The sequence below is a fragment of the Embiotoca jacksoni genome, unplaced genomic scaffold, assembly GCF_022577435.1.
Source record: "Embiotoca jacksoni isolate LCO1_2020_lvr unplaced genomic scaffold, fEmbJac1.0.p SCAF_1, whole genome shotgun sequence".
NCBI lineage: Eukaryota > Metazoa > Chordata > Actinopteri > Embiotocidae > Embiotoca > Embiotoca jacksoni.
The window spans coordinates 3,172,974-3,199,402 of NW_027185229.1; the positions used below are offsets into that span (position 1 = coordinate 3,172,974).

The following is a 26,429-nucleotide window of genomic DNA, read 5'->3' on the forward strand; positions in this document are numbered from 1 at the left end:
GGTGTAGTGTTGGTGTGTGTGTGATGTTACAGGTGTAGTGTTGGTGTGTGTGTGATGTTACAAGTGTAGTGTTGGTGTGTATGTGATGTTACAGGTGTAGTGTTGGTGTGTGTGTGATGTTACAGGTGTAGTGTTGGTGTGTATGTGATGTTACAGGTGTAGTGTTGGTGTGTGTGTGATGTTACAGGTGTAGTGTTGGTGTGTATGTGATGTTACAGGTGTAGTGTTGGTGTGTATGTGATTTTACAGGTGTAGTGTCGGTGTGCACTTTAAAAGGTGTAGCTTAGGCTACGTTATGCGCATGCGCCCTTTCAATTCATATTTTCAATTCACACCGTGACTACATTTGTGTAACGCCTGTGTCTCCAGTGTGAATGTCAATTGTTGGTGTGCTTCATTAGGCGACGGTGAGGCGTTTAACAATAGTTGGCTGAAGCTGACACCTCACACTGTTTTCGATCACCACGTGGCCTATACGTCACGTGAACATCAGCACCTTGGACAGCAGCTCCACGCCGACAAAGGATGGATCTCCTTTCTGCTCAGCTGCACCGTGGCAGGGTGAGTTAATGGAAAACTGTGGATTACACTGATGAAGAAGTTAGTTTTTTGAGCCGAAAAAACTCTTTGAGAGATGAAGTTTTAAGATCCTGGGGATTATGACGGAGGAGACCACATCACTACAGCGTGCCATGTGTGAAGTGGCACTTTATTGTCCCTCTGATATCCGGAGGCCTTGATGTGATTTGGTGAAGATGATGATGATGATGAGCTGTTGTTTTTAGCAACCCGGAAGGGGCAGTTGCAGTCTGTTGTCGGCTCCTTGTGTGTTTGCAGGAATCCATCTCTGGCATCCTCCCGCTCGTCCTGATTTGTGGCGCAGGGACAGTTGGGAAGAGAAGTGGCATTAGAAGTTGTCGTGAAATGGATTTTTATTGTTCGTCACGTTTCATTTTTTTTGCTTCATGCACCGCTGGGTTGTTAACTTTGTAACCGGGCTGTCGGACCGGCTTTAGAGGGAGGGGGGGGGGGGGGGGGGGGGGGGTGCGGGACAAAGCTGGACAAATCCTGCAGCCCGCTCGATCCACCAGCCAAAAGACAGGAGGAGGGAAAAAAATCAGGCTACAGCGGAGAAGAAAAGACAAGAGGAAGCAGCGGGGAGCCGATGGATGCCACTGCGAGACAACAAAGGAAACACGCGTGTCACCTCGTGTGATTTCATCTCCCCTGCAGGTGAATGAGAAACTCACATTTAAATCGGATTTGACTTAGTTGTTAATAGGATTTCATATCAACCCCTCTCAGACACCGTCGCTGCGTTTCCGCCTGGAGAAGGAAACATTTTGAAGCGGACCTCGGACGGCTCCTGCTGATTATTTAAAACACCCGTTTGAACCTGAAGGATGGCAGCAAACAAGCTGGACTGAAGGTGTGTGAGAGGATGCTGCTGGACCCCTCTGACTTTAATGTTGGTGCCTCACAGTTCCTGGCTCTCAGCCTCCATTGAATCCCGAAAGAAAACGCCTCTATCCATGAAAAATAATCCTTCCCCATTGGCTGGATTGCGGTGCACATGCTATAACAACAGGATATGCAAAGAGCTATGGGCTGATCTAATAGCCTATCATGTTTTTCACATGCTTTTTCAACCCAGATCTCTATTTTATTTGATAGGATGTGAACTGTTTACTTGAATCAGAAGGTTCAAATGACTAATTAATACGATCAATAATAATAATATGAATAATAATTATAATGCCAGCCTGTGTGATGGAGAATGACCTGCCTCAGTCAAGCTGAAGGCTGTTTTGTCTCACAGAGCAGTTGTGCTTGTGTAGTGAAGCTGCTGAAGAATGCTTAAGTATCGGATCCGCATGTTTTTCAATGAACTCAAAGTGTTGCTACTGATGCGCTCCGGATCAAGCAGGAGGACTGACACAGGTACGGACCCGGACACGCAGACCAGGATGAGGGGGCTCACTATAGGAGGCTGCGGTTGGCCACAGCTGAGCTGCTCTCAGCGGGACGACGAGGAGGAGTATTATGGCTCTGACCCCCGACCCCGCAGCCTGGCCTTCGAGGATAAAGAAGAAGCCAAACTCCAGGACGGAGGCCTGGATGCCGCCTCCATCCCGAGTCTCTCGGAGAGCGGGATGCGATCACCGCAGTGCCGGATCTGCTTCCAGGGGCCAGAGAAGGTAAAGAAATATCATTAATAATGTGGTTTCTGTGCTTCAACAGGAGGAGGTTACTCTGTGTGAGCGGAGACAGTTACTCCAATCAGTGGCTTGCTCATGGGCACTTCAGCAGGACTGGTTCCTCCTGGTCTATGGAGCTTTAAACCACGTGGTGCTCAGATGAAGGCAGTGTCATGGAGCAGGACACCTTGCAAAGTTCACTACTCATAGAAATGAACAGTGTCAGTAAGATGAAAAACTTTGTGAAAGAAACAGGAAACACACCCAGAAAACCAGAAGACATTCAAAGGCAAATGTTTGCAGAGAGGTGGACTGATTTGAGGATATTTTTACAAGGAAATATCTGCAAATAAAGCAGTTCAGTCCCACATTGTAACTGTATTTCCTGGAGCAGTTAGCCTCCTGCACAAGACGAGTCTTATGACATCTTTTGACTGAAGTGAAGCCATTCGAGTGTCTTCACAAAGTTCCCTCTCGGCCCACAAAAACCTTTATGACAACTTTTTGTTCGCATGTGCAGCAGTACGCTTTAAGATGATGTGTAAAGTAAATGAAGTTTCCCTTTAAGCAAAGACATGATTGAGATGTTGGTTCTTATCAAACTGTTTCAGGTGTCTGTAAGAGTGAATCAAGTCTGATCTGATGTGAAGTAAAGTGAATGCGATGAAAAAAAGGGTAGTAATCTGCGAAAAGTGATCTGAAAATAGCAGTGGGCAGACAGAGGGCATCAGTTAAGAATACGCTGGAGAGGAGCCGACAGGAGCTTTTTATTTACCCTGCGAACAAGCAGAGTCCTCGCAGTAATAGTTTCAGTGTCTGATGCACAAAATTAGACTGTTTCAGAAAAACAATAAAAGGTTTCAGAGAGAACGATTCTTCCACATAAAAGACATTTTTTCAGAGCCACTTATTTAGACTCATTATTATTCAGAGGGATTTGAGTGAGGGAGGCGGCGTGTGTTCAATAACTTTTCTCAAGGACTCTTCAGTGGGATGTGGGGATGAAACCTCCGATCGTTGCTTTAGGCTATGTGAAGGTTACGCAAAGTACAGCCGAAGTGTCTTCGACTCGCTTGAAGGAGAGCAGACTGCAGAAAGTAAAAAAATGTTTTCACGGCGTCCTCGTCCAAGACGTGAAGGTCTGAGCACCTCGGATCCGGTGGGTGAAGTCAACCTTGAAGAGACAGACTTTGCTGGAGGTCTCAGGAAGTTTTTAGTTTCTCCCTCCAGATAGCCAACTAATTAAAGAGCTCGCACATCACCTACAGTCGGAGAGAAAATGAAGTGAGATGTGCGGTAGTGTTGTCAGTCCGAGGGCCTCAGGGAGTCTCGTACTGACAACAAAAAACCTGCACCAGATGTCCCGTGATTTCTTTTGAGGCCGTCTCGATAAGAGAGAAGCAAACATTGTTCAGATGAAGGTTTTTTTCAGCAGCACACAGTCACGTATTCCAGAAATATCACATACTGTCACTTCATTATAAATGCATGTTCCGAGTGTGTGCAGCTCAGGATGTAAAGAAAAAAATCCTTTGATTGGTTATGCAGTCGAGAGCGGTGGATGATATCCGCAGAAAAGATCAGCCAGTGATATTTCCCTTTCAAGTCGGCATGCAACTGTGCATTCATTTCGCATGATGCTGGAAATATCTCGGTAATAATGAGATGCACTCGCTTTCATACCCTAATTAGCAGCGATTAAATGGGGATTAACTGCCAGAAACTTTTCACAGGAAGTCGGCAAGAGTGTCGAGTTGGGAGCCGATCACGGCTCCCGAAATCTCATCCCAAATGTTCATCTGTGACTGCAGGCGAGCCAGTGCAGCTCAATGAGTTCACTATCAGGCTGGTGGAACTATTCATAGACACAGACGGAGGAATATTCTGTAACTAAACAGCTTTCCTCACATTCAGTTAGAAAAAAGTCCACAAAAAAATGTAATAATTTCAAGGCACAAGTCTTTGTCTTGGTACACAAAATAAATAAAGAAAACTTTATTACAGTAGCTCCATGAAAAAAATCACATGCTAAAACAAGTTTCAGTCAAACTTGAGAATTTTGAACAGCAACATCTGGCTCATTGGTCACACCTGTATTCAATAACTCACCAGGAAGCTGCAGATAATATTGCAAAAATACCAAACCGCACACCACCAATGCCAGTAAATGATACTCTATATAGTCAGAATAATACCACAACTTCCCAACAACAACAAATAAATAGAGCAGCACAAACAGCAATCACCCATCAAAATGTAGACAAGCAAATTGATCTAACCAGCTCGTTTGATTTGTCAGTAATGGGTCTGCTTCACCACAAGAAGAGCGTAACTTCAGTTCTACAGCAGCCGGCACAAAAAAACTTCTCAGTAAGCCAAATAAGGTTCAAAGCGGGATGAAATGAGAAGACGGGAAGCTGCGCGAGTGTCAGAAAGAAGCCGTCAGACAGAAGACGGAGAGACAACAGAAACTGAGATGGTTCTGGAACGAGAGGACGGAGTTACAGGATCCGACAAACTACTGAAGGAGACAATTTAATGCTCTGAGGTTCCATCCTCGTCCTTATAATTGTAACTAAATCAAACAAAGACTTTAAAAAAAAAAACTCAGTTTCTGTTCAACCAGAGACAATAAACATTCTCTAATAAATCATTATACCGTTTACTTTAAGATAAAACAGTTGTAAAATATGCTTTCATATGTCATCATCATGTTCAGCCATTGTCAGTCCACTGCAGGACGAAGGCTTCAGCATGGGGTTTCCACAACTTTCTGTACCTTGCAAAATTATAACAGTTGTCAGTGTCACATTTTTCTTATTGTTATTTTTAATTTTTTCATTAACATTTTATATTTAATTGCTATCACACTAATAATAGTATATATAATTTGCTCTTAAAATACTACATATATAACTAATATAACTGGATACAGGCTTGCATATCGATTGTCAGTAAATCAAATAAACTAACATGACCTAAAATGTGAAGAAAAAAGAAAGAAAAAAAGAAAAGTAAATTACCTTCATATGAGCTCAAAATATAATGTTACTGTGGGGAGTTGTACCTTATTTTGTAAAGCTTTCATTTCTATCCCATAATGATGTTGCACACCATCAAACGTATCAATCGACTTGCAAACATTGACGTTTTCATATTATTCATATATTTCTGTACTTTCTATAAGCTGTTGTATCGTTTTTTTAACTAATTGCTTAACGCCTGGCCTTCATGCTATAAAACCAACCCTGATATAAAACCATCAAACAACATCTTCAGTAGTTAAAATGTGACATTGTCAGGATAAAAATCTGTCCTCACCATTCAAACCTGATTCACTAACAGTGTTGACATCCAGCAGCCTCTGTGAAAGTGACTCTCATGCAGCTGCTTGTTGTGCCCTGCAGGGGGAGCTGTTGAGCCCTTGCCGCTGTGCCGGCTCTGTGCGCTGCACTCACCAGTCCTGCCTTATCCGCTGGATCAGTGAGAGAGGCTCCTGGAGCTGTGAGCTGTGCTATTTCAAGTACCAGGTCCTGGCCATCAGCACCAAGAACCCACTGCAGGTATACAGTCAGTTACTCGCTCTGTCTTTAATGTTCAAAACCTTCCTACTGCAGTTTAAAGGAGATAAACGAAATCCATGCACAAACTTTACTTTGCCAGAATTGAACCACTGAGTAGCAGAAAGATATGATATCACATTAAGGGGTCATGAGGTCAGTGCAGTGGCAGACAGTAGAGGCCATGCAGTGTTTACATCAGCACCACCGCGGACACATTTTCGACTCTTTTGTCAACGTGCACTGATATTTATACCGTCTTCATGAACAAATGGTGGGGAAGGAAGTGATGAAGACCCACAGGAAGATGCCAGGAACACATTTATGAGACACTGCACACATCGAAGAGCTGGCACACGATAAAATGTGTGACACACGGTCAGTCGACCAACAGACAGCAACAGCAAACGAGCCGCAGGATGCTGGGAAACCGATATAATCAGAGCACACGCTCCTCCGGTTGACCTTCCGTCTGGACGATGCATTTTACTGCGTCACCTATGAGTCATCAACAATGTGCTGTAAAAGAGTCTAAAAACTGGTTCCAGTTGTTGAAAATACTGCAAATATATATTATTCTTAGAGTACAATACTACGGTGGCCTTGAAGGTCAAAATGCAAAAACATTTCAGAATGATTCGCTGTTTTGTGAAATGTTTTTGTTTTCTGAAATGTTTTTTTGCTTTTTCTGAAATGCTGTTGCGTTTTGACCCTCAGGGCCACCGTACAATACTGGCTGAAATGAGGCTGTGATTTTTTATCAGTGAATGATGTAGACAGCTCTGCTTTCTGAATCAGAAACGAGGACGTTTCGAGCCGTGGCATCTGGACAGACAAACTGACATCTGGAGTTTCCTCCAACAACTGGCAGAAGTCTTCAGCTATTATAAAAAGAAGATTATATCAGACTGCAAACTTTCTGCAATGCATCAGAAAAGCAGGACAAAGAGAAACGTGTTTAGTTTCATTGTGAAGTCTGGCTTTTCCTCAAATTCACTGTCAGACCTGCAAAATTCACTGATTACACTCTAAAATCACAGAAAACATTTAAGAAATATGCTCATTGGTGCAGCAACAATTTGATCTACAATGATTTTTATCAGACGAACCTTTTATGTCACACAAAAAAAAAGAAGTATTTTGCAGTTTCAACCCAGACTCGTGTTTCAGCCCATGCCTGTGTCCCTCTGCGTGTCCAGTGGCAGGCCCTCTCTCTGACCGTGATCGAGAAGGTGCAGATCGCAGCCATCATCCTGGGCTCCCTGTTCCTCATCGCCAGCATCTCCTGGCTGGTGTGGTCTTCTCTCAGCCCCTCGGCCAGGTGGCAGCGGCAGGACCTCCTGTTCCAGATATGCTACGGCATGTATGGCTTCATGGACATAGTTTGTATAGGTAAGACTCGGACGCCCGAGGACGACCGCTGTCTCATTTCACAGCTGGTTTGAATCGTAAACAAATGTCATCTTCAAAGACTTTTTTTTAATTTGCTGATAATTTCCAAGAAGTCTGAAGAAATGTTTAATTTGGTGGTTGATATAAAGTCGTTGCATGCAGCTGACTGCTGTCATGGAGATCAGTTCTCGCGTGTCTCTTCGTCTTCTTCATGTCATCCCAGACTGATGTTCAGATCAGGCCCCTGTGGGACTCAAACATCTGTTGCAGGACTCCTTCATCTTCTCTGACTGTATGTTTGAGGTGTTTTTAATGCTGCAGTATGAATCGGATGATGGTTTTTGGTGTAAAGGGTTAGACTCTAAAGACACCTCATCTCAAGATGAATAATTATGAAACTGAATTATTTACCCATCCATCCATTATCTAAACCCGTGTATAAAAATGGGTCAGCCGATGTTTACACCATGAAAACATAATATTCCCTTTAATTAAAGCCAGATTGCAGAGATTTTTCAAGATACGTCACAGGAAACTATGAAAACATTCCACACCTTAAATAAAGTGTTACTAAATTAGTTTTCAATTAACACATCCTTAACTGACCTAATAAAAAAATGTCTTTGCATTTAATGAGCTCTTTTTATAACTTATATCTTAAGCACACAAATAGTGAGATAGTTTCTTTTTACATGTTTGAATACATTCAGTAACTTCTCCTCTTGGTAAATATATGAATGTGTATATTTTTGTAGCAGAAGTTCACAGACATAATCTGAATACAGTATCTCGAATGCCTGAAAGGAATTCCACAAATTTGGCACAAAGCAGATTTAAGCATGCATGTGGTTTGATTTTGGAGGTCAAAGGTCGGTGTGACCTCCGTTAATACCACAAATGTCAAATAGGGTGAAATGATGAAGTCGTGACATTTTAAGAGGAGATTGTGTCTGTATGTATCGTATTTCAGATTGTGTAGATCTTCTCTGCTGCAGCATCCATATCTGAAGCATCGTCGTGGCAACGACTTTGCGTTCAATCAGAATCAGACTTGTTGGACAAATTCCTTCAGATCTTCATGTATAATACGAGTTCCCTGAATGTAAACAGCTCTGAGTCTGTGGTTCTGGTTTGTTTTGTGAGGAGATTCTCACCGACGAACGTAAGTAGAAAAAACCAACAACAGACAGGCCTGATGCATTTAATCATTTTATTTTTGAGAAGGTAAAGTTTGTGTTAATTCTGTACCGTTTATACTTTTTATTGCTCTCCGATTGTGGCTGAACAAACGACTGCTTGTCTGCATGTAACCCTGTTTCTTGCCTCCACCTCCCCCACCCTTTGTCCTTTTCACCCAGGACTCATAATCCACGAAGGATCATCTGTTTACCGGATCTTTAAGCGCTGGCAGGCAGTGAACCAGCAGTGGAAAGTGCTGAATTATGAGAAAGCGAAGGACTTGGGCGAGAGGAGCTCTCTTCACGCCGTCGCGGACGGCGGCGGCGGCGGCCGGAGGACGAGCCGCCACGTCAGGACTCTTCTGAACCACCACTGTGGCTACACTCTTTTGCACATCCTCAGCCAGCTCCGACCCAACAGCCTGCGCAGTGCCAACCAGGAGGTGGTGATGAGAGTCACCACTGTGTGAGGCTGAGTGACGCAGACACAAGTGTTGAATGGGGTTTAATAATAACAAACATACAGACGTACAAACACTGCCACGACCTCCTCGTCTCGTATTCTGTTCTCAGATTCTCACTGAGCTAACGACGATGAGACAGACGCATTTCTGAGATTTGGGGAAAAGGAGAACATCACAGTTTTATCTGACTTCGTAAAAGAAGACTGTGCAATAAGAAAAAAAAGTAAATTTTGGAAAAGAAAAAGCTTTCTTAAAGCTGTTAACCTTTTTTTTTTTTTAACCACCATGTTTCAAAATGTAACTCGACCAAAATAAAAGTCATTGTTGATTTGGATTTGAATTTATAATAAGAGTTTGATGGTGAAAATGATTGTGCTCCCACTCATGTGACAACCGTAATTAAAAAAAACAACCCTGACCCCAATTTTTCAATGTATTCCTGAGGGCTCGCTTTGATCGACGTGGTCGGATCAGACGTTAAAGAGTCCCATAAAACTTTGGGACACGACTTGAAATATACCCTCAAAGTTTCATGTTTTGTAATAAACATTTAGTTGATCTGACAATAAACTTTGTGTCTTGTTTGGTCTGTTTTTGAGGCAATAAAATGTATCTGAACAGAATGTGACAAATGTGATATTTGCAGATTGAGATTTCATAATTAGTAGCCTACTTAATTTTTTTTATATTATTATATTTAGGCCACTAAAAAAATGTTTTCTTGTTCGAGCTCATGTTTATTTGCAGGTGCTTGTAAAGTCTCTGAGTTTTTCCATTTTATACTTTTTAATAGACTACTTCTTCATTTAAGAGGAAAATCGTGTATTTTTTTTCCCAGTTGTGTTTAAAGTGCTAACAAAAGAAAATGCATCTAAAACCGACCAAATCCAAACCAACAGAGAAACGAGGGGGAGTATGAGCATTTCTATTTGGTCAAACCTGCCAACAACATTTCAGTTTCAAAACGGTTTAATCAAACCCTGACGGGTCGCTTGACGATGACGTAAGAACTCCGCGACTCAGGCGGTGGTAAACAAGCGTGGCTGCCTGAAAGTGGACGTTCAGAAGCGGATATAACCGCGTTAAATAAAAATAGAAACAGGACCTGACTGGATCTCTATCGGGAGTCACATCTGTATTTTTTTTTATCCAACATGAGTTCGTCGATGCCGCAGAAGCGTTACTACAGACAGCGAGCCCATTCAAACCCGATGGCGCACCACACCTTTGAATAGTGAGTGAAGTCCAGTCAGTGTCTGCTGAGCTTAATGTCGGCAGCCCGAACTGGGCCTCTATTAATCTATAAGAAAACAAATAAATCATGTACTGCTCACTTCCTGTTTTGGTTTTAGGGGTTCGTGATTGGTCCGCTCACTGCAATGAAACATCAACAGCAGCATCCCTTTTCAGACAATAATAATCCAGGAGACACACTAACTGGTCTGTTTCTCCAGCATGACGTGGTTGAATTAAAACCTGTCTCCTGTGCTCAGTCCTGTCTGTCCCGAGGAGATGGACTGGTCCCAACTCTACCCACACTTCCCACCTGGCAAGCTGTCGGAGGAAGAGACCCCTCGAGTGGAGTTTGCAGACATCGGATGTGGATATGGAGGACTTTTAGGTAGATCCAAACCCTCCTTCAGTTTTCTCTGGTCGTACTCTTGATCTGTGTTTGACCTGTCACCTTTGTGTCCCCCCTGCTGTGTCTCTGCTCCAGTGGAGCTGTCTCCGCTCTTCCCAGAGAAACTCATCCTGGGGATGGAGATCCGGGTGAAAGTGTCGGACTACGTTCAGGATCGGATCAAGTCGCTGCGAGCCTCCGAGTCGGGCGGCTACCAGAACATCGCCTGCCTTCGCAGCAACGCCATGAAGTACCTGCCCAACTTCTTCTTCAAAGGACAGGTGGGTTTGACATCTGCAGCTGTCAATCAAACGAGACACATCAACAGGAGCCAAAAACTAGTGGGAGATAATTATTATTATTTTTATTTTTTTTTACAAAACTACTGTGATAACAAAGAAGGTAACGGTTACTTGGAATAGAATTTAAAATTATGCATCAATCCTAATAATTGTTATAAAATCCTTCGCAAACGTCGTAAAGACGAAATACCATGAAATAAAGGAGGAGGTGGTTTCCAACCGCAGACAGACACAGACGCTCACAACTCTCCTGTGACGACAGTCTGAGAGACGAGGAGAGAAACACGACAACAACGTCCGCTGATCAACGAGCATTCACAGCACGAGAGCGTCAACGCGAGGAAACGGACCGAAACGACAGCGACGAGAACTCTCACAACCTGATTACATCACGTAAACAACAACGAGCTCAGCGAACACACGCCAGGCTGAACATAGAGAGGAACAGCGTGTTGCTTCCTGCTCACGGAGGCAGGACTGCGTACAAGCAACAAAAATGTTGTTTGCTGATTTTTTGTAATTATTTTTTTAAGTGTATTGGATCAGAATCACGGACTGCACCTTTAATTGAGCCACGAATCATCAGACCTTCCTGGTATGTTTTGGTCGTGAGATCACAAAATAGTTCCAGTTTTGTCCGTCTAACAAACGTGGCCGAATATGGCTCAGATTAGAAGGATTAATGTTAGCGCTGCGTGAGGATGCAGTTTGAGTAAGTGTCGTCAATATATTTGTTTTTATTGAAGCATTCCCATCAGAACTATTTAGATACTCGTTTCAATTGTTGCTTTAAGCTGCTTTAAACTGCAATACCACCGAGTGCCACTACAGCTATCGGTAGGCGGGACGGAGTATCGTCGGGTTTCCGATTAGATCAGTCGGACCCCCAGCTCGTCCAAATATGGTCACTTCCTGCTCCAAACCGCTCCGAACTAGCAAGATGGTGACGGACGGAATCTGAACTCGAGCCTTCATAACGTTCACAAACCGACAGGTGACGTCGCTGCTGGTTGCCGCTTGAAGATAATAAAGTAAAAGCTAATTGGGGGATTTTGTTCCTCTAAATAAGTACTTTCTATAAATAAAAATGAGTTTTTAGGGCTTCAATCAATGCCAGGAAAGGGACTTAAAAGCTCAAGCACACGTCACTATATATAGAAATAACTGCAGAATGTGATGCGTAAAAGTCCACATACTACTGAATTATAGAGCGCATATACAAAAGGCGTGCACTTCCTGATTGGATCATTTGACATGGTCCTTCATAACCTTCAATTCAAGCTGGCAGTCAGCTCTGCCGCTGCCAACGTAATAAAGAAGGAGCGTAAATGGCCTTCCACGTATTTAACATATGGACTGAATTGATTCACACAGGTTGCTCAATAAATCTGGGGATTTCACAACAATGGGGTCATTGACTGACACTCATGGCATCGCATCAGCTGAGTACGGAGCGGCGCACAACACCATTTATCCGTTCCAATTAGCCGCGGTAATCTATGACTTGTTGAGACTCGCATTAGATTACACAGTGGGCTTAGTGTACCGGGATTAATTTAGGTTATCGCAACGCAAAACTTCACCTCGAATGACCCGAGCAGGTATAAACCGAAAGAAACGAGCTCACGGAGAGTAATCGCTGTAACGTTGACACATTTATGGAGTAGAAATCATACAGGTGTTTCATATAAAAACACATGCATGGGCTTCCTTCATCTGCTTTATGTTGCGCTGCTATTTCAGGTAATTTGGAATAACAGGACCGTTATTTGTCCATGTGGAGTTGAGGCTCAGTGGGCGAGCTGAGATTTAAAGTGTTGGAGAGGAACTTTCTGGGGTTGAGCGGGAGAAGTTTGGCTTCACGGGGGCCTAATTCATTCATAAACTGCATCTTTTGACTCATGATAGTTCGCCAGGATTGAAACGTGCACTTTCGTCGTCTTCCTCGCTCATTGATTTGAACAAAACTCTCAAAAAGTGGAGAATCAAGAGAAGACCACACAGACTGGAGCTCAAAATCTAGCCTCAATCCTTTTCACATGCATGACGTGTTTCAAGTTTTGAAGCAGCATATTTTCAAGACCTGAAACTCCTTTCGCTCCATTTTTTTTTTTTTTTCCCTCTTCTTAGTATGTTTTGTGGCCCAAAAATAATTCTAAGCGTCGCGGTTTTTCCATCTTCCATCAGCACTGAAGGAGCCCCCGAGGCCGCTGCCGTCCCCGGTGATTATCCCCACGTCTTTCTGTCTATACCTGACATTATTTATTTGAACTAATAAAAAGTGACTGGATTCATTTTTTATATATCAGCCAGACGAATATCAATGCAGCCCACACTTTTACACTTGTCAAAGACAGAGACATGGGGAACTTTATGGAAGAAAAAAAAAAGAAAAACCAAGGAGGGAAATTCCAGTTTTGTGATCCACAGCGTTGAAACAACACACCGCAGAATGTTCTGGGGGCCACGTTTACAGAAAGTAGGCAGACCCCTGCTTGTTTTACACTCTTTATAATGTACATTTAATTTTAAACGAATGAAATTCCTTGTTTTTTTGCTTGTCAATGAAGTTAAATCATGTTTTTAGAGGGTTTTTATCCCAAGTTTTTATCTAAACTTTTTTATCCGATGTATGGAAATGACTTGTTTAAGTTAAAAAGAACCATTTTTCATTTTTAATCTGTGCTTACTCGACTGATTGAGACCTTTTTTTTGTTGTGTTTCTCAGCTCAGTAAGATGTTCTTCCTCTTCCCCGACCCTCACTTTAAGAAGACCAAACACAAATGGAGGATCATCAGTCCCACTTTGCTGGCCGAGTATGCCTACACGCTGCGAGTCGGGGTATGCACACCAGCACAACTTGTTCCAACAAGTGATGAAACCATCAGCCAACCAACGAAAATGTAATTAAGTAAATTATCAAAGAAAAACTTCACAGTTTCAGCTTCTTAAATATGAGGATATATAAATATTGTAAATTTAATACTTTTGGGTTTTGGACAGTGAGTAAACAAAACAGGCAGTTTGAAGATTTTGTGTTTTGATAAGGTAAATGTCTGACATGTTATACAACAAGGATTCATAAATTATTCAAAAATTAGTGAACAGAGCAATTTGTAATGAACATTGTTGTATTGTATTGCTTGTTTTTTGTACTCTAAGTTATAGTTTGCAGTCAATAAATTACAAAATTGGGTTCAAATTTGTCCTTTAAAGGGTCAGCTCAGGCAAAATAAAAAAACAGTAAAATATTTTCTGTTGTACTGACGAAATCTCTGCAATTTTGTAAAGTTCCCACAACTTTTTGATTGCAGACACACAATATTCACATTAATGGTTTGGGGCTTTTAGTGGTCAAACAATAGAGGAACACTCGCTCTCTGCTTTATTATCTGAGGTTTTTAAAATATGTGCAACTTAGACTTTTGCCTCTCCTGCGACACAGTTAAGGAAAATGAGATTTCACTTCTTGATTTCTCTTTAATAGCTCGACATGAATTTGCCCTCTCTTCACCTCGTTATCAGTTGATTGCAATGTGCAGAAATCCATAAATTCCCTGAAATAAAATTGAGCAGCCGTTGTGACCTGCAGCTGGCTGACGTCTGCATACACCCAGCTGCCGCCTGTCAGAGCTGTCAGAGCAGCAGTGGGACACTTGAACAGGACGTGAAACTCACACGGAGGTTGAGGGGAACAATGGAAGGCTTTGTGTCTAAATTTGGCTTTATCGTTTTTTCCTCTGGTGTGTGTGTGTGTGTGTGTGTGTGTGTGTGTGTGTGTGTGTGTGTGTGTGTGTGTGTGTATGTGTGTGTGTGTGTGCGTGCGTGCGTGCATCGATGCATTTGTGCACGCATATGATGTATGTATGTGTGTGTGTGTGTGTGTGTGTGTGTGTGTGTGTGTGTGTGTGTGTGTGTGTGTGTGCAAGCTTTACAAGGGCCTACAGCGTTGGCACGCAGCCATAACGGTGCTGGTAGGAGCGGGCTGTCAAGAATACGCTCATTTATGGAGGCAGTTTCAGACCGTAATTAACACGAGTTTCTGGTTTATTAATAGTGACTGTCTGCTAAATGTAAACTGTCATCAGACTGCACCTGAATCACTCAACAGGAGGGTTTCATGTGGATTTGATTTTGTGCTGCTAAAACAGCCTCTAATCCTTATCCTACCTTTAAAAAAACTAAAAAAAACTAAAAACCTCTGGTGCCATTGCTAAGTTTTCTAAGAAACCTTGATTCTAGTAATTTTATCTGTCCAGTCTCTAAAGTAAACTACATTAACAGAGGTCATTCACCTCAGTGTTGTCCGTAGGTTATTTTTATCTTTTCAGATAGATTTCTCTCTGTAGGTGATGAAACCTCTCAGCTGTGGGACTGAAGCAGCTGACAATGTTAAAAAGAAAAAGATAAAAAAAAAAAAACCAACAACAGAATAATTAAGAAAAGTCTGCATTTAATTATTTTATCAGCGCTGTGAGTTTATCGTGTGATTTGATAAATGGATCCCCGTTGAGTCACCGGTGAAGGTTCATTAACTTTACTTTTCTGGGAACTGTTAATAACCTCCATGTGTTTGTCTGTTCGTGTCAGGGTTTGGTGTATACCATGACAGATGTGGAGGAAGTCCACCTCTGGATGGTGAAGCACTTCACCGAACATCCACTGTTTACACGTGTCCCAGATGAAGAACTGGTACGTTGACGTGGAGCTTTCATCACTGCGTTTTTACAGGTCACCAAAAAAACAAACATTTGTTGATCATCTGAAGGAAAAAGGGTCAAAATTAGGATATAAAAGAAGAACATATTTTTAATTTAGGAACTACACTTTCATTTTCTTTGTTAGAAGAGATCTGACATTTTTCTCCTCTGGAATAGGCATTTAAAAAAATGATCAATTACTAATTATGGACTCTTTTGTTTCCACTTATTTTGCCCTTACTTTTAGGGGGAAAAAAAATATTATGAAGTAATTTTAACTACAGTGATAAACACTATGCTAAAGTTATTGAACAGTGCCGATAAACTGTCACAAATTAAACTTTAGCTTCATATAATTCATTCTTTTTTCTTTTTTTTCAGGTTGATGATGTCATCACAAGTCGTTTGGGCACGTGCACAGAGGAAGGAAAGAAAGTGCAGAGAAATGGCGGGAAGAACTTCCTGGCAGTTTTCCGGAGGATTGATGGTTCACACTGAGACCGAACGGGCTGAAACGAACTGGAACAAACTGAAACGGTGGTCGAGTGCAGTCGCCTCGACACGGAGGGAAACGCTGCTTCAGAGTCGGTGGGATGTTCGCCCTGCAGACCAACACTGATGAATCGTTTTTATTGTTCATTGACAAACAGATAGACAATTTCTTTTTTTTTTTTTTTTCACATATTTTATGTTTTGCTTTGCTGAGCTCAAAGAGAAGTAAATCCTAAAAGGACGTCTGTTCAGGCGACTCGTGAAGATTTATTTTTAATTATTGCCTCTTTTTTTCTTCATGGACTTCAGTTTCTTTTGACCAACTCCAGAGTGTTGTTTTCTTGTAAAGCTGTAAAATCTTTCAGTAAAATAACAAAATCAAGTAAATGTTTGACTCATTTTATTCATCATCAGTATGAGATTTTTACACTGTAGTGAACACGAGGGTGTGAAAGCTTCAGTGTACGTTTTGTTCTGAGTCACAAATCTTAAAATCTGGGCCACATTTTTCACTTCAATATGAGATTTGAAGAGGAGTTTAGGTTTTTCGGAGTAGGCTAACCAGCTCTAATAATCCTTAATGAGCCCGGACCTTTGTGTTTAGTTTAAATTTGAAAAAAATACTTAAATGTGTCCCTGATGATTTTGTTGGTGCCTTCGTGTTGGCAGCTGAGTCACACACTGATCAGACGTTTGCCAAAAATCCCCATCTTGCTTGTTTGCTTTGGATCATTGTCTGATTTTCTTTGTCTTTTTTTTTTTAAAGCGCGGCAGCACATTTTCTAAAAGTTGAATGCAGTTCAGGATGTTAAAATTCAGTTAGTTCATGGTTTTAAATGTGATTTACACAAGAACCTGTTTGATAAAGTAAATAGAAAACATGTTTGATCATGTTCACACTTAACAGAATGCACTTAAATGTAATTTACTTAATGAAAACCACAAATTGACCACAACCGCTGTTGCCCCCACACATCTTGTGATATCTAAGAAAAAAATTATTGATATTATCTTCATCTACCAGATGTCTGTGAAGTTCAAAAAAGTCGCAAACAGGAGCAGCAGTGTTCTGCGTTCATTTTACGATTTTAGCTGTTTATTACAGGTCGGTATTTTAATCTGTCTGGAGACGGGACAGTGCAGGTTTGAAGCCTTCTCTCCTGCTGCAGGCTGTGATGATTATCAACACGACAGTGCATGCCTTAATGATTGAAACCCAGACACTTAGACGAGCACATAGAGTCATGGAAGCACTCAAACTAAAACTCTGAACATTAGAAATGATTTCACTGTTGTTAACTTTGCTGAAGGTATTCGGTACTTCACCTGTTCACTGAATGCTTTTCATAAATCATACTCCAGTGTGTCAAATAATGTGATTATTGTGGGAACATTTCATCTTTTTTTCTTTCTTTTTTTTTTTTTCATTTTAAATCATGTTTTCGTATCTGTTAGACACAAACGGGTTCCGTTTCCTTGAAACATGTCCAGCGTGTTTCCCATCCAGGACAGCATGTTCGTATTTAGTGTGAACGTGTGGCCCGGAGTCCATCTGTGTGAACATATGAACATGTCTGTGAACATACATGCAACAACAGGTCATGATGAAACAGTGAAAGTTGTAGCTAATCTGTAGCCACGAAGCACATGTTAACTGATCCATGGGCATTAAGTTATTAAATAAAAATTTAATTTCTGTTGTTGGACATCTGGAGAAACACAGAGCTCATGAATTGAAGGAAAAAAGCAACCTGACTGTATAATTGCGTCACGACACATTAGTGTGTCAATTGGTTTTACATAAGTTTTGACATAAATTCAATAAAGAAGATCTGTAACCTCACATCAAATCACTCATTCATAGTCTTGTTGCCACCATATTCACCCAATGAGCTCTGCTCACGCTTTTGAGTCAGAATCAGTTTCTCCTCCCTGTTCAGTCATCTCTGGTCTCCACGCTCCCAAAACCGGTCGAGCTAGATGACCTCCCACCTCCGAGCCTTTTTCTGTCGGAGGTTTACTTCCTGTTAAAAGGGAGTTTTTCCTTCCTTCTGTTGGAGGTTTTTCTTCCTGTTAAAAGGGAGTTTTTCCTTCCTTCTGTCAGAGGTTTTTCTTCCAGCCGTCGCTCATGTGAGGTTTGTTGGGTTTCTTTCTTGAGTGGCCTGAGATGTCTTATGTTGTGATTTGGCGCTACATAAACACAAATTTTGAAATCTGCACCCTCCACTCCACCACCTCCAGCGTCTGGGCTCTGCGGGGTCCAGTCCGACCTCCTACATCCATCTGGGACATCACTTTTACAAAGCAGCCTCTCATCGTCAGAGTCACACCGTTAAACTGTGTTTACCTCAATAAATTATTTTCCAGTCTTAATGATCTCTCCTTATTGAACACCTGTATGTTTATTTGGTGGCCTTCCTTGACAACTTTGCATTTTCATTTACTGTGATGGCCTTGAAATGTGAGTGACACCTTTTGAAATACTAAGTCACCTAAGTTGACCTTGATTTGAGATTTTTTTTTTTTTAACAGCCTTCTCCAAGCTCAAAATCATTTCCACGGGGTGACATGCTTTGCTAAATATGGGAAGTGTTGGCAGAGGTTTTTTTATGGTGTTGAAACTTAATTAGCCCCATCAAATCTGTGATGTGAAGCCACTCTTCTTTTATCACTTATTATTGCCATGTGGCTCAGGAAGTACCTCATGTAACATTTTAGCACCATCAAGTCATTAAACGAGAGTTTAATGAAATGCTCTGCGGGGGAATCGAAGAAAGACAAACTTAATGATTCGCTTTTGGCAACACCAATAAAGCGGCGTGGATGTGGCCTTTGCTTCATATGCAAAGAATTTATTACATGTGAACATCAGAGTGCATCGAAATACCCCCATCGTATAATTTTACGGTTAAAGTTACAACACAGGGATGAGTTAATACACATTACACTACAACTTTTTCCCATGTTGGTTTCTTTCCTGTAAACCAAAAGCAAAGGATTTCACTCAGATAGATTTATTTGACAAAATTGAAAACATACATGACAGGCTGATCACAAATGACAGACTTCATAGAAAATCTTCCTGATTGGTCAAAGGCTGCTGCAGTCATTTTAAAATGAACCCAAGGTCTACGCTCAGTAGGATGCAACAACTGGAAACACTTCTCTACGAAGCACGGCCACATATATTCACGCAGGGAATTTCAGTTCTGTAACACCAGGCTAAGAGGTTGCCAGGCAACAAGCCTCATTAACTGGTCGTTCTGTCCTCCGTTTTTGCCTGAGTGGTCTGTAATATCTGATCCGACAATGCGCGCAATGAATCTTGGGATGTGTTGGGCTGCGAAGGATCCACCTGTTCAATCCCTCATTAACGGGGAAAAGAAGGACGCCTTCAAAAGGAGACAGCCTAGTCAGCCTTCGAAGGATTCGGGCCCCTGAACTGGGACACGGTCTGTGAAAATGACACATTATTTACTCAGAAAAATAGCAACTTGTCATTTTTACACTGTTTTCTTGTACAGATTTAATGATAGAGATTTAATGTTACTCAGTGAGCTGTGACAGTCTGGTGGGCAGATTTTGGACGAAGCCTGGTTTGCTGTTTCACCATGTTTCCAAAGTTTTGCTTAGTTTGAACTGTCCAATTTTCTACAATATAGTCCACTACATGGATAAGTTTGGCACACACATGAAAATGTAAACCTGAATTCAGCGTTTTTTCTGATGAGTATCCACTGGAGTCTCTGATGGTTAAATGTGGATCCTCTTTACATTCATAATGATGTAACACAACATTTCCTAGACGTTGCCACTTCACACCGTCTCTTTTCCTTCCTAACACTCGGGTTGAGTGCTCACACTCTGCCGCCTGGTTGGTATCTCCAGCTGGATGTCTGCCCTGCAACCTCTAGCTCAACCTCAACTGAGCTGCTGCGCTTCCACAGAAAAATCTCCTTCCCACAACACTGACAACTCTGGCAGGAATTCACGCAGCCACATAAGAGCAACTCATCCTGCAGGCTTTTCACCGGATCCTCCCTCGTTTGGGATTCTGCACTAATGAGAAACCTCCACTGACCTCAGTTTCCAGTCTGATCTGTTCAACTCAACAGAGAAGAAATGGGCACTTTGTGTTCAACTTCTCTCCGTTGTCCTGATTTCACCCCACAACTGCACGGCTAAAAAATAAGAAAATTCTCATTGGATCCCATCAATCCAGTTCTGATGTCTTTACACCGGCTTCCTCTCTATCAAATAACGGACTTCAAAATCCTGCTGCTGGTTTACAAAGGACTGAATTGTTTAAGGACAAAATACATTTCTGATCTGGTGCTAAGAACCACCCAGACCCTTCAGGTCATCTGGGACTGGTCTGGGTTCAGTTTTTATGCTCCACATATCTGGAACAAACTCCCAGAAAGCTGCAGGTCTGCTGCAACACTCAGCTCCTTTAAATCAAGCTTGAAGACTTTTCTCTTCGCTGCTGCCTTTTATTGAACCAAATTTGAGGATTTTGATTAATTTCTTACACTGCACTGCAACTTTTATCCGACTTCAGGTTGTTTTTGTTTCTTTTATTTAAATGCTTTAATAAGTCTTTTATTGTTTTTAAATGTCTTTTTATAGTGTTTCCTTTTCTTGACGTATTGATACTTTTAATGTTTAATCATTTGGTCCAAATGTTCAAGTGAACATTTTAAGGAAAAGACTATGTACAGTATTGATGCCCCAACCCGCTCAGAAAAATACTTTAAACATCACTTACACATGTGATCTGTTCAAACTTTTCAATGTAAACTTGGCTGCTGATGGACGCCTACAATGTTGTAGTGGAGATCAGCTGCAGCCCTGCCTGTTTACACCTGCTTGTCACGACATAATCACTCCCTCACTGACCAGAATATATTTGCCAAGTCATCGGTCATGTCTGAATTTCTGCATGCTGCCAGTTGGTGAGGCTGGATCTGTACTTTCTCCTTTTCATAAGGCATTAAGTGCTGTCTGTCTGGAGGTGATATAGTCTCGCTTTGTTTGTCCTTCCTGCTTTCTTCTTCTATTTTATTATTTCATGCTTGCAGTACAGCCAAGTTGGTGATTTTGTCCCATTTTTCCATCTTTGGTAGGATTTTTAAGGATTTTGGTTACTCCTTGGTTTAGTGCCAACATCCCAGCATATTTGTACCCAGAAAATATTATAATTAAATTAAGAAATTGCCAGGACTATTTTGAGCGTGTTCTGGCTCCCCGGGAGGACAAGTCCTCTCCATTTTGGACACGATGTGATTTCCTCCTAGAACACTTTCAGGCCAGGTACTGATTTTTCACACAAGACATGAACCACCTTTAGATGCAGATTACAATAAAAATTTAATGAGATAGTGTGGAGTTACTTCATATCTGATCTCTTGTTGCACTTGATTTCCACTTATAGAGTCTTATAGAGTTTACAAAGTAAAATCTTTCTTCCATCTGAAATTTTCTCATATTTTGTGGTATAAGGAACATTTCTCTGGTATCTCTGCTACTTATTTTTGCAGAAAATAATTGGTTGGAGGATAAAAACTGCTCTGAAAAATACAGCAGAATTAGTTTCCTAAGAAATAGTTACACCATCCACTGATCCGTCCAAGATGCAATAAATCTCACGATGCAAAACACACTGATAAAAGTACAAAGTAAAACAAAAAGGATTTTGAACGCCTTTGAAAATCTAGCTGTGTATGTATATTCACTTAATACCCAACATGAATCTTTTAAACATTGTGAGATATACCTTTTGAAAAATTAACCACAGAACATTAATGCTTTTCTGATCAAAGTTATGCTGCTGCTGTTAAAAATGCTGCAAAAACACCAAACAAACCCAAAGCTTCAGTCAGTGGGAGGAATAACTCAGAAAAAGCAGAAGAGTCGAAGGATGTCAGGGTTTTATAACAGTAACAGTGTGGAGTGTGTTTTACCCTCACAGGAAATGTAAACAAGGTGTGTAACTGTACACCGCTTCTAAATTTATGGTGAGAAATCATATTAGGTAAAGCTTTATCCCTCAGAGGTGATGTGATGTTATGGACATTATCCAGCTCCTCCAACAGGCTGATTCACACACAGTTTGTTTGTTTTCTGTTTGTAACTTCATGTCTCCTTTGAGAAAATGACCAGAAAATCATATCTATAGATTTTTATGAAAAAAGAGAGAATCAAAGAGAATTACATTTTCTGTGCTCGCTCATTAGGTACAGTTAGGTGTGACTATTACATGAGGCCTAGCAATAAAGACAGATGATTATCCGTTGCATGCATGAAGTCACTGCAGTGGACATACAGTACATCATATACAGCCAGAATGAAAATAAAACCTCTTTCTCATATGTCGGGCAACATCTGGCATCCAGATGTGTTCCAAATCTAACAGATGCCCATTGCCACACCTTAAACACCTTTTATATCCAAGACATTAAAAGTAGTTTCAAAAAAATCTGCACGATCTTCATCAATTACCACATTTACATCAATAAAAGTCATTATTCAGTCATTTTATTGCTCTATTTTTATCCTTCATTACCGCATCCTTATATCCTGTGCGCTCTGGAGCAGCTCGTGGCCATGTAGCACACCTCAGCTCCACAGTTTATTGTGTACAGATAACATTTTGTGTCTGAGAGTCTCTGAAGCACTGAACAGAACTGAAGGAGCTGCGACAGACATACTAACTTTAAGAGGGAAAAATACGTTCACATAATGCTTCAAATTGATCGACAGAAACTTAAGTGTTTGTTACTTCAAACCTGAAAGTTATCTTGACGTGATCCCGCATGGTCAAAGTGATGGGTATTTAGTTCAGATAGTTTTTTAAACTATCAAAAAGTGAAGGCATTTGTATTTCTTTCGGTTTCCATGTAGTATTGTTTAACATACATGTCTAACACACTTGTATACATATCAGAGAAGCAGAAACCATTGAGATAGTGTAGCTGTATCATCCTGAGGGGTTTCTGAATGCGGTGATTTCAAACGTTTCCCCCGCAGGTGTCAGGATGAAGCTCAACCACTGACCTCAACTAAACTCTACTTGAAAATAAAAAGCATGTTTTTATATGCTGCAAAAGTATATATATACATATTGGTGTAAAGGATGGAAAAAAAACTACAGCCAATTAAGATGAATAGCTGTGATGCTGACCTCTCCACAGTGTTTTACACATATAAAATGAGCCCCAAAGCAGAGAGATAACAAACAGTAACAGAAAACAGTTTCAATATTTTCGTAAGTAAAACACAGTTGAAACAATCTTAGAAAAATTTGGTCCAAATATGGTCACTTCCTGCTCCAAACCCCCTTCGAACTAACTTCGTAACAGCCGTTCACAAACCAACAGGTGACGTCAATGTCGGCTCTTACAAAAAGGTGAAGGACACATCTCTCCGGGATTCCCATTAATTCCACCATTAAGTCAGGCTTAATTTCTGCCTTTGTAAACCAGCCAATAGGAACACCTTTTCTCCAAGATGACCTGTGATTGGCCTAAAGTCTCCATCAAGGACTAGATTTTCGAAAGCCTGTAACAGAGCCAACCGGAGGTGCAGGTGTCCAGTGTTCTCTCAGACCACTTGAATTACAATATCCTGAAAGATTATTATTGAACTTTTGCCTAATAACACAAATAAATCCAAACAAAACAAACCCTGCATACCCCAGCTTTTTCTGTTATTGGATAACAAAACACATTTCTAAGAACAGTTTGGTGAAGATAAAGAGGAGTTAAAAAAAAAAAAAAAAAAAAAAAAAGATGATTAACTACTGACTTCATATTGGTGACCATGTAACAAGCATGGCCATTCAAACAGCACTTCAAAAATATGGGGGGTCCCAATGGAGACCCCATCACCATAAATACACCATTCTCCCCAACCTGCTGAGTGAGGAAAAACATTTAGACACATACTCATTCATGTGCACCTGGGAGCGCACACACACAGAGGGACGTGTGTGTGTGTGTGTGTGTGTGTGTGTGTGTGTGTGTGTGTGTGTGTGTGTGTGTGTGTGTGTGTGTGTGTGTGTGTGTGTGTGTGTGTGTGTGTGTGTGTGTGTGTGTGTGTGTGTGTGTGTACACAAATATACTCTTCTGATACCACCCAGACAGACAGACTGTGGACATGAACTTTAACACACAAGTCTGGGAGGGTAGCAGCCTCCCTTCTGGGCATCGGGCCAATACAGTAAAGGGAAATACCTCTGAGGCTCCCCCCCATAGCATGATCTACAACCGGCCACGTCGGTTCTCACCACAAAACAGCACAAAAAGCCTTTTTTTTTTTCCTCAGGATTTGTTCTTGTTTTTCATATTAATCCCATATTTCTGGGGAAAGGTGCAGATGACTTAAAATGTCTGTTTTTTTGGGAGGGTTTCTTGTGTGGTCTTAGGTTACCAGCCAGGAAATAAACATGAAACTGCGGATGAGCATCGGAGGCACCACAACACAGCAAAATGTGACAATATGAAAAAAAGAGACATGTATTTCCGAAAATTTTATATCTTAATTTCATGCAGAAATAAAATCTGACTCATGCACAGTAATGGTTTAACTTCTTCGTTTGGATTTGTTTGCATATGTGTTGCGTAAGACCAACACTCATCGAGTTAACAGCAACCTTATTGAAAAAGTTGTTTATGTGCGCATGAACATTTCAGAGGTCACTGTTTATCTTTCACCCTTCAAGATAGCTATTTATCTTCAACATGGGAAGTCTCGTTTTTTTTCTCCTTTTTGACCTTTAGTAAATTGCTGGGCTCATTCTTAGTCGCCAGCCCGTATTACTTCCTCCTTCAGGCTGCACTCACATACAGATCTAAAGGACTGTGGCACTTGGCTGATATATCATTATTATTATATCGTATGATCTAACATGGTCAAAGCCTGGAACTGGAGGCACGGTGGTGCAGTGGTTAGCACTGTCACCTCACAGCAAAAAGGTTCCAGGTTCGAATCCGGTCCTGGGCCTTTCTGTGTGGAGTTTGCATGTTCTCCCTGTGCTTGCGTGGGTTCTCTCCGGGTTCTCCAGCTTCCTCCCATCATCCAAAAACATGCACCTCAGGTCAGGTTACCTGGCGCTAGTGGCAGCCTGTTGCAGCAGCTCCCCCCTGAGAGCCCCCCTGCTGTAGTGAAGAAATTTCCCCTCGGGGATTAATAAAGTGTATAAACTAAAAAAAAATCTTAGGTCGCTTAAAGGATTATTATTAATCACGCATAATATATACATTCCACAAAAGCATAATAGAAAAGCTACAGTGTAAAACCCAACAGCAACCTTTTAGTTAAATGCATCTTGTCACAAAACAGCAAGTCGAATATACTTTTGAGTGTAGTGATGTGTCTTTATTATCAGAAGCTAATTCCCCAAATGTTTTGTGAAATAATTACTGAGGTTAAGCTGAGGTTGTTCTTCTTTTACTGTCAGGAAAAACATTTTGGATTATGTTGCACTGAGTAATAGACACGCTGGTCCACTACAGCCAAACGTGAAATAGTCACGCTTTGGCCTGTCCAGGCGTGACAGTTGCACGTTTTCCCATAGTGGATAAAACATTTAATGTACTGCATGCGTAGAGGCGTGTGATTTACAGGAAAATTTAATTTATAACTAGAACACGTGGTTGGGGTTAAAAAATAAACATATGGTTAGAGAAAAACAACATGGTTCGGGTTAAGAAACAAAAAAACCCCCAAAATATTGTCACCTCCTGAAATTTAACCCAGTCTCCCAATACCGCCAAAAAATGTCCTGTGTTGCCTCCATTGTGGGACCTTGGTCACATGATCCCGGCAGGACCGGCGTGTCTATTTCACGCTTTGCGGGTTGCTAGGTCTCCTCTTTTACCCTGAAATATAAATGTATTTACAAATGTTTTGCTTCATTTTGAAATGTTAGTTTCAGCTCTTTGAGACTCTTTAAAGACTAGAAGAAAATGTCACCTGATTTAACAATACAGTTTATTTAAAGCCGGTTTACAGCATTATACCAAAATGTATTAATCAAGACACTTTGATCAGCTGTACGCCACTTTTAAGGCTCCCTTTGTAGCAAATAACACACATAAACTCTTTCAAAATAAGCCATTTTTCCAATTTGTTTCCATGTATGACTTTTTATTCAACAATAAGGGTTATCCAGTAAACTTTAAACATGTTTTAATGTACTATAAAGGACAGGATCAACACAAAAACTAGTGAATTCAGTGCAGAGATGTAGCACACTGGGGGTGCACAGGTCTCTTATCAGGCCTCAGTATTTGATGCCTGTGAGATTACCAGTCAATCCTCTGTGTTTCTGTGAACGCGGGGGTATCTAGGGTTTCTCCTTGGAGCGTACGTAAAGCGGGAGCAGATTCTGAGTACAGACCTTGGGTTGTTACTTCACAGTCCACACACGTGGTGCTTTGGACAAATTCCAGTTCAAATGAAATCAGGTCGGGATTTTCGCTCTCGCCAAGAAACCCACCAAGTCAGCAAAAGAATTGT

The 26,429-nt window shown here is 41.2% G+C and overlaps 2 protein-coding genes across 4 annotated transcripts; both read left to right on the forward strand.

Moving 5' to 3' along the window:
• The first annotated feature begins 1,023 nt into the window (after positions 1 to 1,023).
• LOC138202145 (E3 ubiquitin-protein ligase MARCHF9-like) lies at positions 1,024 to 9,362 on the forward strand. 2 transcript variants are annotated; one of them, XM_069155933.1, is made up of 5 exons: positions 1,024 to 1,233; positions 1,306 to 2,198; positions 5,606 to 5,761; positions 6,958 to 7,150; positions 8,509 to 9,362. In XM_069155933.1, exons 2-5 carry the CDS (start codon positions 1,854 to 1,856, stop codon positions 8,796 to 8,798), a joined length of 984 nt encoding a protein of 327 aa, XP_069012034.1. In that variant the 5' UTR covers positions 1,024 to 1,233; positions 1,306 to 1,853; the 3' UTR covers positions 8,799 to 9,362. The 2 variants fall into 2 exon arrangements, with proteins under 2 accessions (XP_069012034.1, XP_069012025.1); XM_069155924.1 differs by having other exon boundaries at positions 1,024 to 2,198.
• A 302-nt stretch (positions 9,363 to 9,664) lies between these two features.
• On the forward strand, positions 9,665 to 16,295 carry mettl1 (methyltransferase 1, tRNA methylguanosine). 2 transcript variants are annotated; one of them, XM_069155945.1, is made up of 6 exons: positions 9,670 to 10,026; positions 10,286 to 10,413; positions 10,510 to 10,694; positions 13,444 to 13,557; positions 15,307 to 15,408; positions 15,798 to 16,295. In XM_069155945.1, exons 1-6 carry the CDS (start codon positions 9,947 to 9,949, stop codon positions 15,912 to 15,914), a joined length of 726 nt encoding a protein of 241 aa, XP_069012046.1. In that variant the 5' UTR covers positions 9,670 to 9,946; the 3' UTR covers positions 15,915 to 16,295. The 2 variants fall into 2 exon arrangements, with proteins under 2 accessions (XP_069012054.1, XP_069012046.1); XM_069155953.1 differs by lacking the exon at positions 15,798 to 16,295 and having other exon boundaries at positions 9,665 to 10,026; positions 13,444 to 13,619; positions 15,307 to 15,404.
• The last annotated feature ends 10,134 nt before the right edge of the window (positions 16,296 to 26,429 follow it).

Coding starts and splice junctions, on each gene's coding strand:
- LOC138202145 (XM_069155924.1), top strand. CDS start 1,854: ATGCTTAAGTATCGGATCCGCATGTTTTTCAATGAACTCAAAGTGTTG. Junction 2,199..5,605: donor GCTTCCAGGGGCCAGAGAAG/GTAAAGAAATAT, acceptor TGTGCCCTGCAG/GGGGAGCTGTTGAGCCCTTG. Junction 5,762..6,957: donor GCACCAAGAACCCACTGCAG/GTATACAGTCAG, acceptor CTGCGTGTCCAG/TGGCAGGCCCTCTCTCTGAC.
- mettl1 (XM_069155945.1), top strand. CDS start 9,947: ATGAGTTCGTCGATGCCGCAGAAGCGTTACTACAGACAGCGAGCCCAT. Junction 10,695..13,443: donor ACTTCTTCTTCAAAGGACAG/GTGGGTTTGACA, acceptor TGTGTTTCTCAG/CTCAGTAAGATGTTCTTCCT. Junction 15,409..15,797: donor GTGTCCCAGATGAAGAACTG/GTACGTTGACGT, acceptor CTTTTTTTTCAG/GTTGATGATGTCATCACAAG.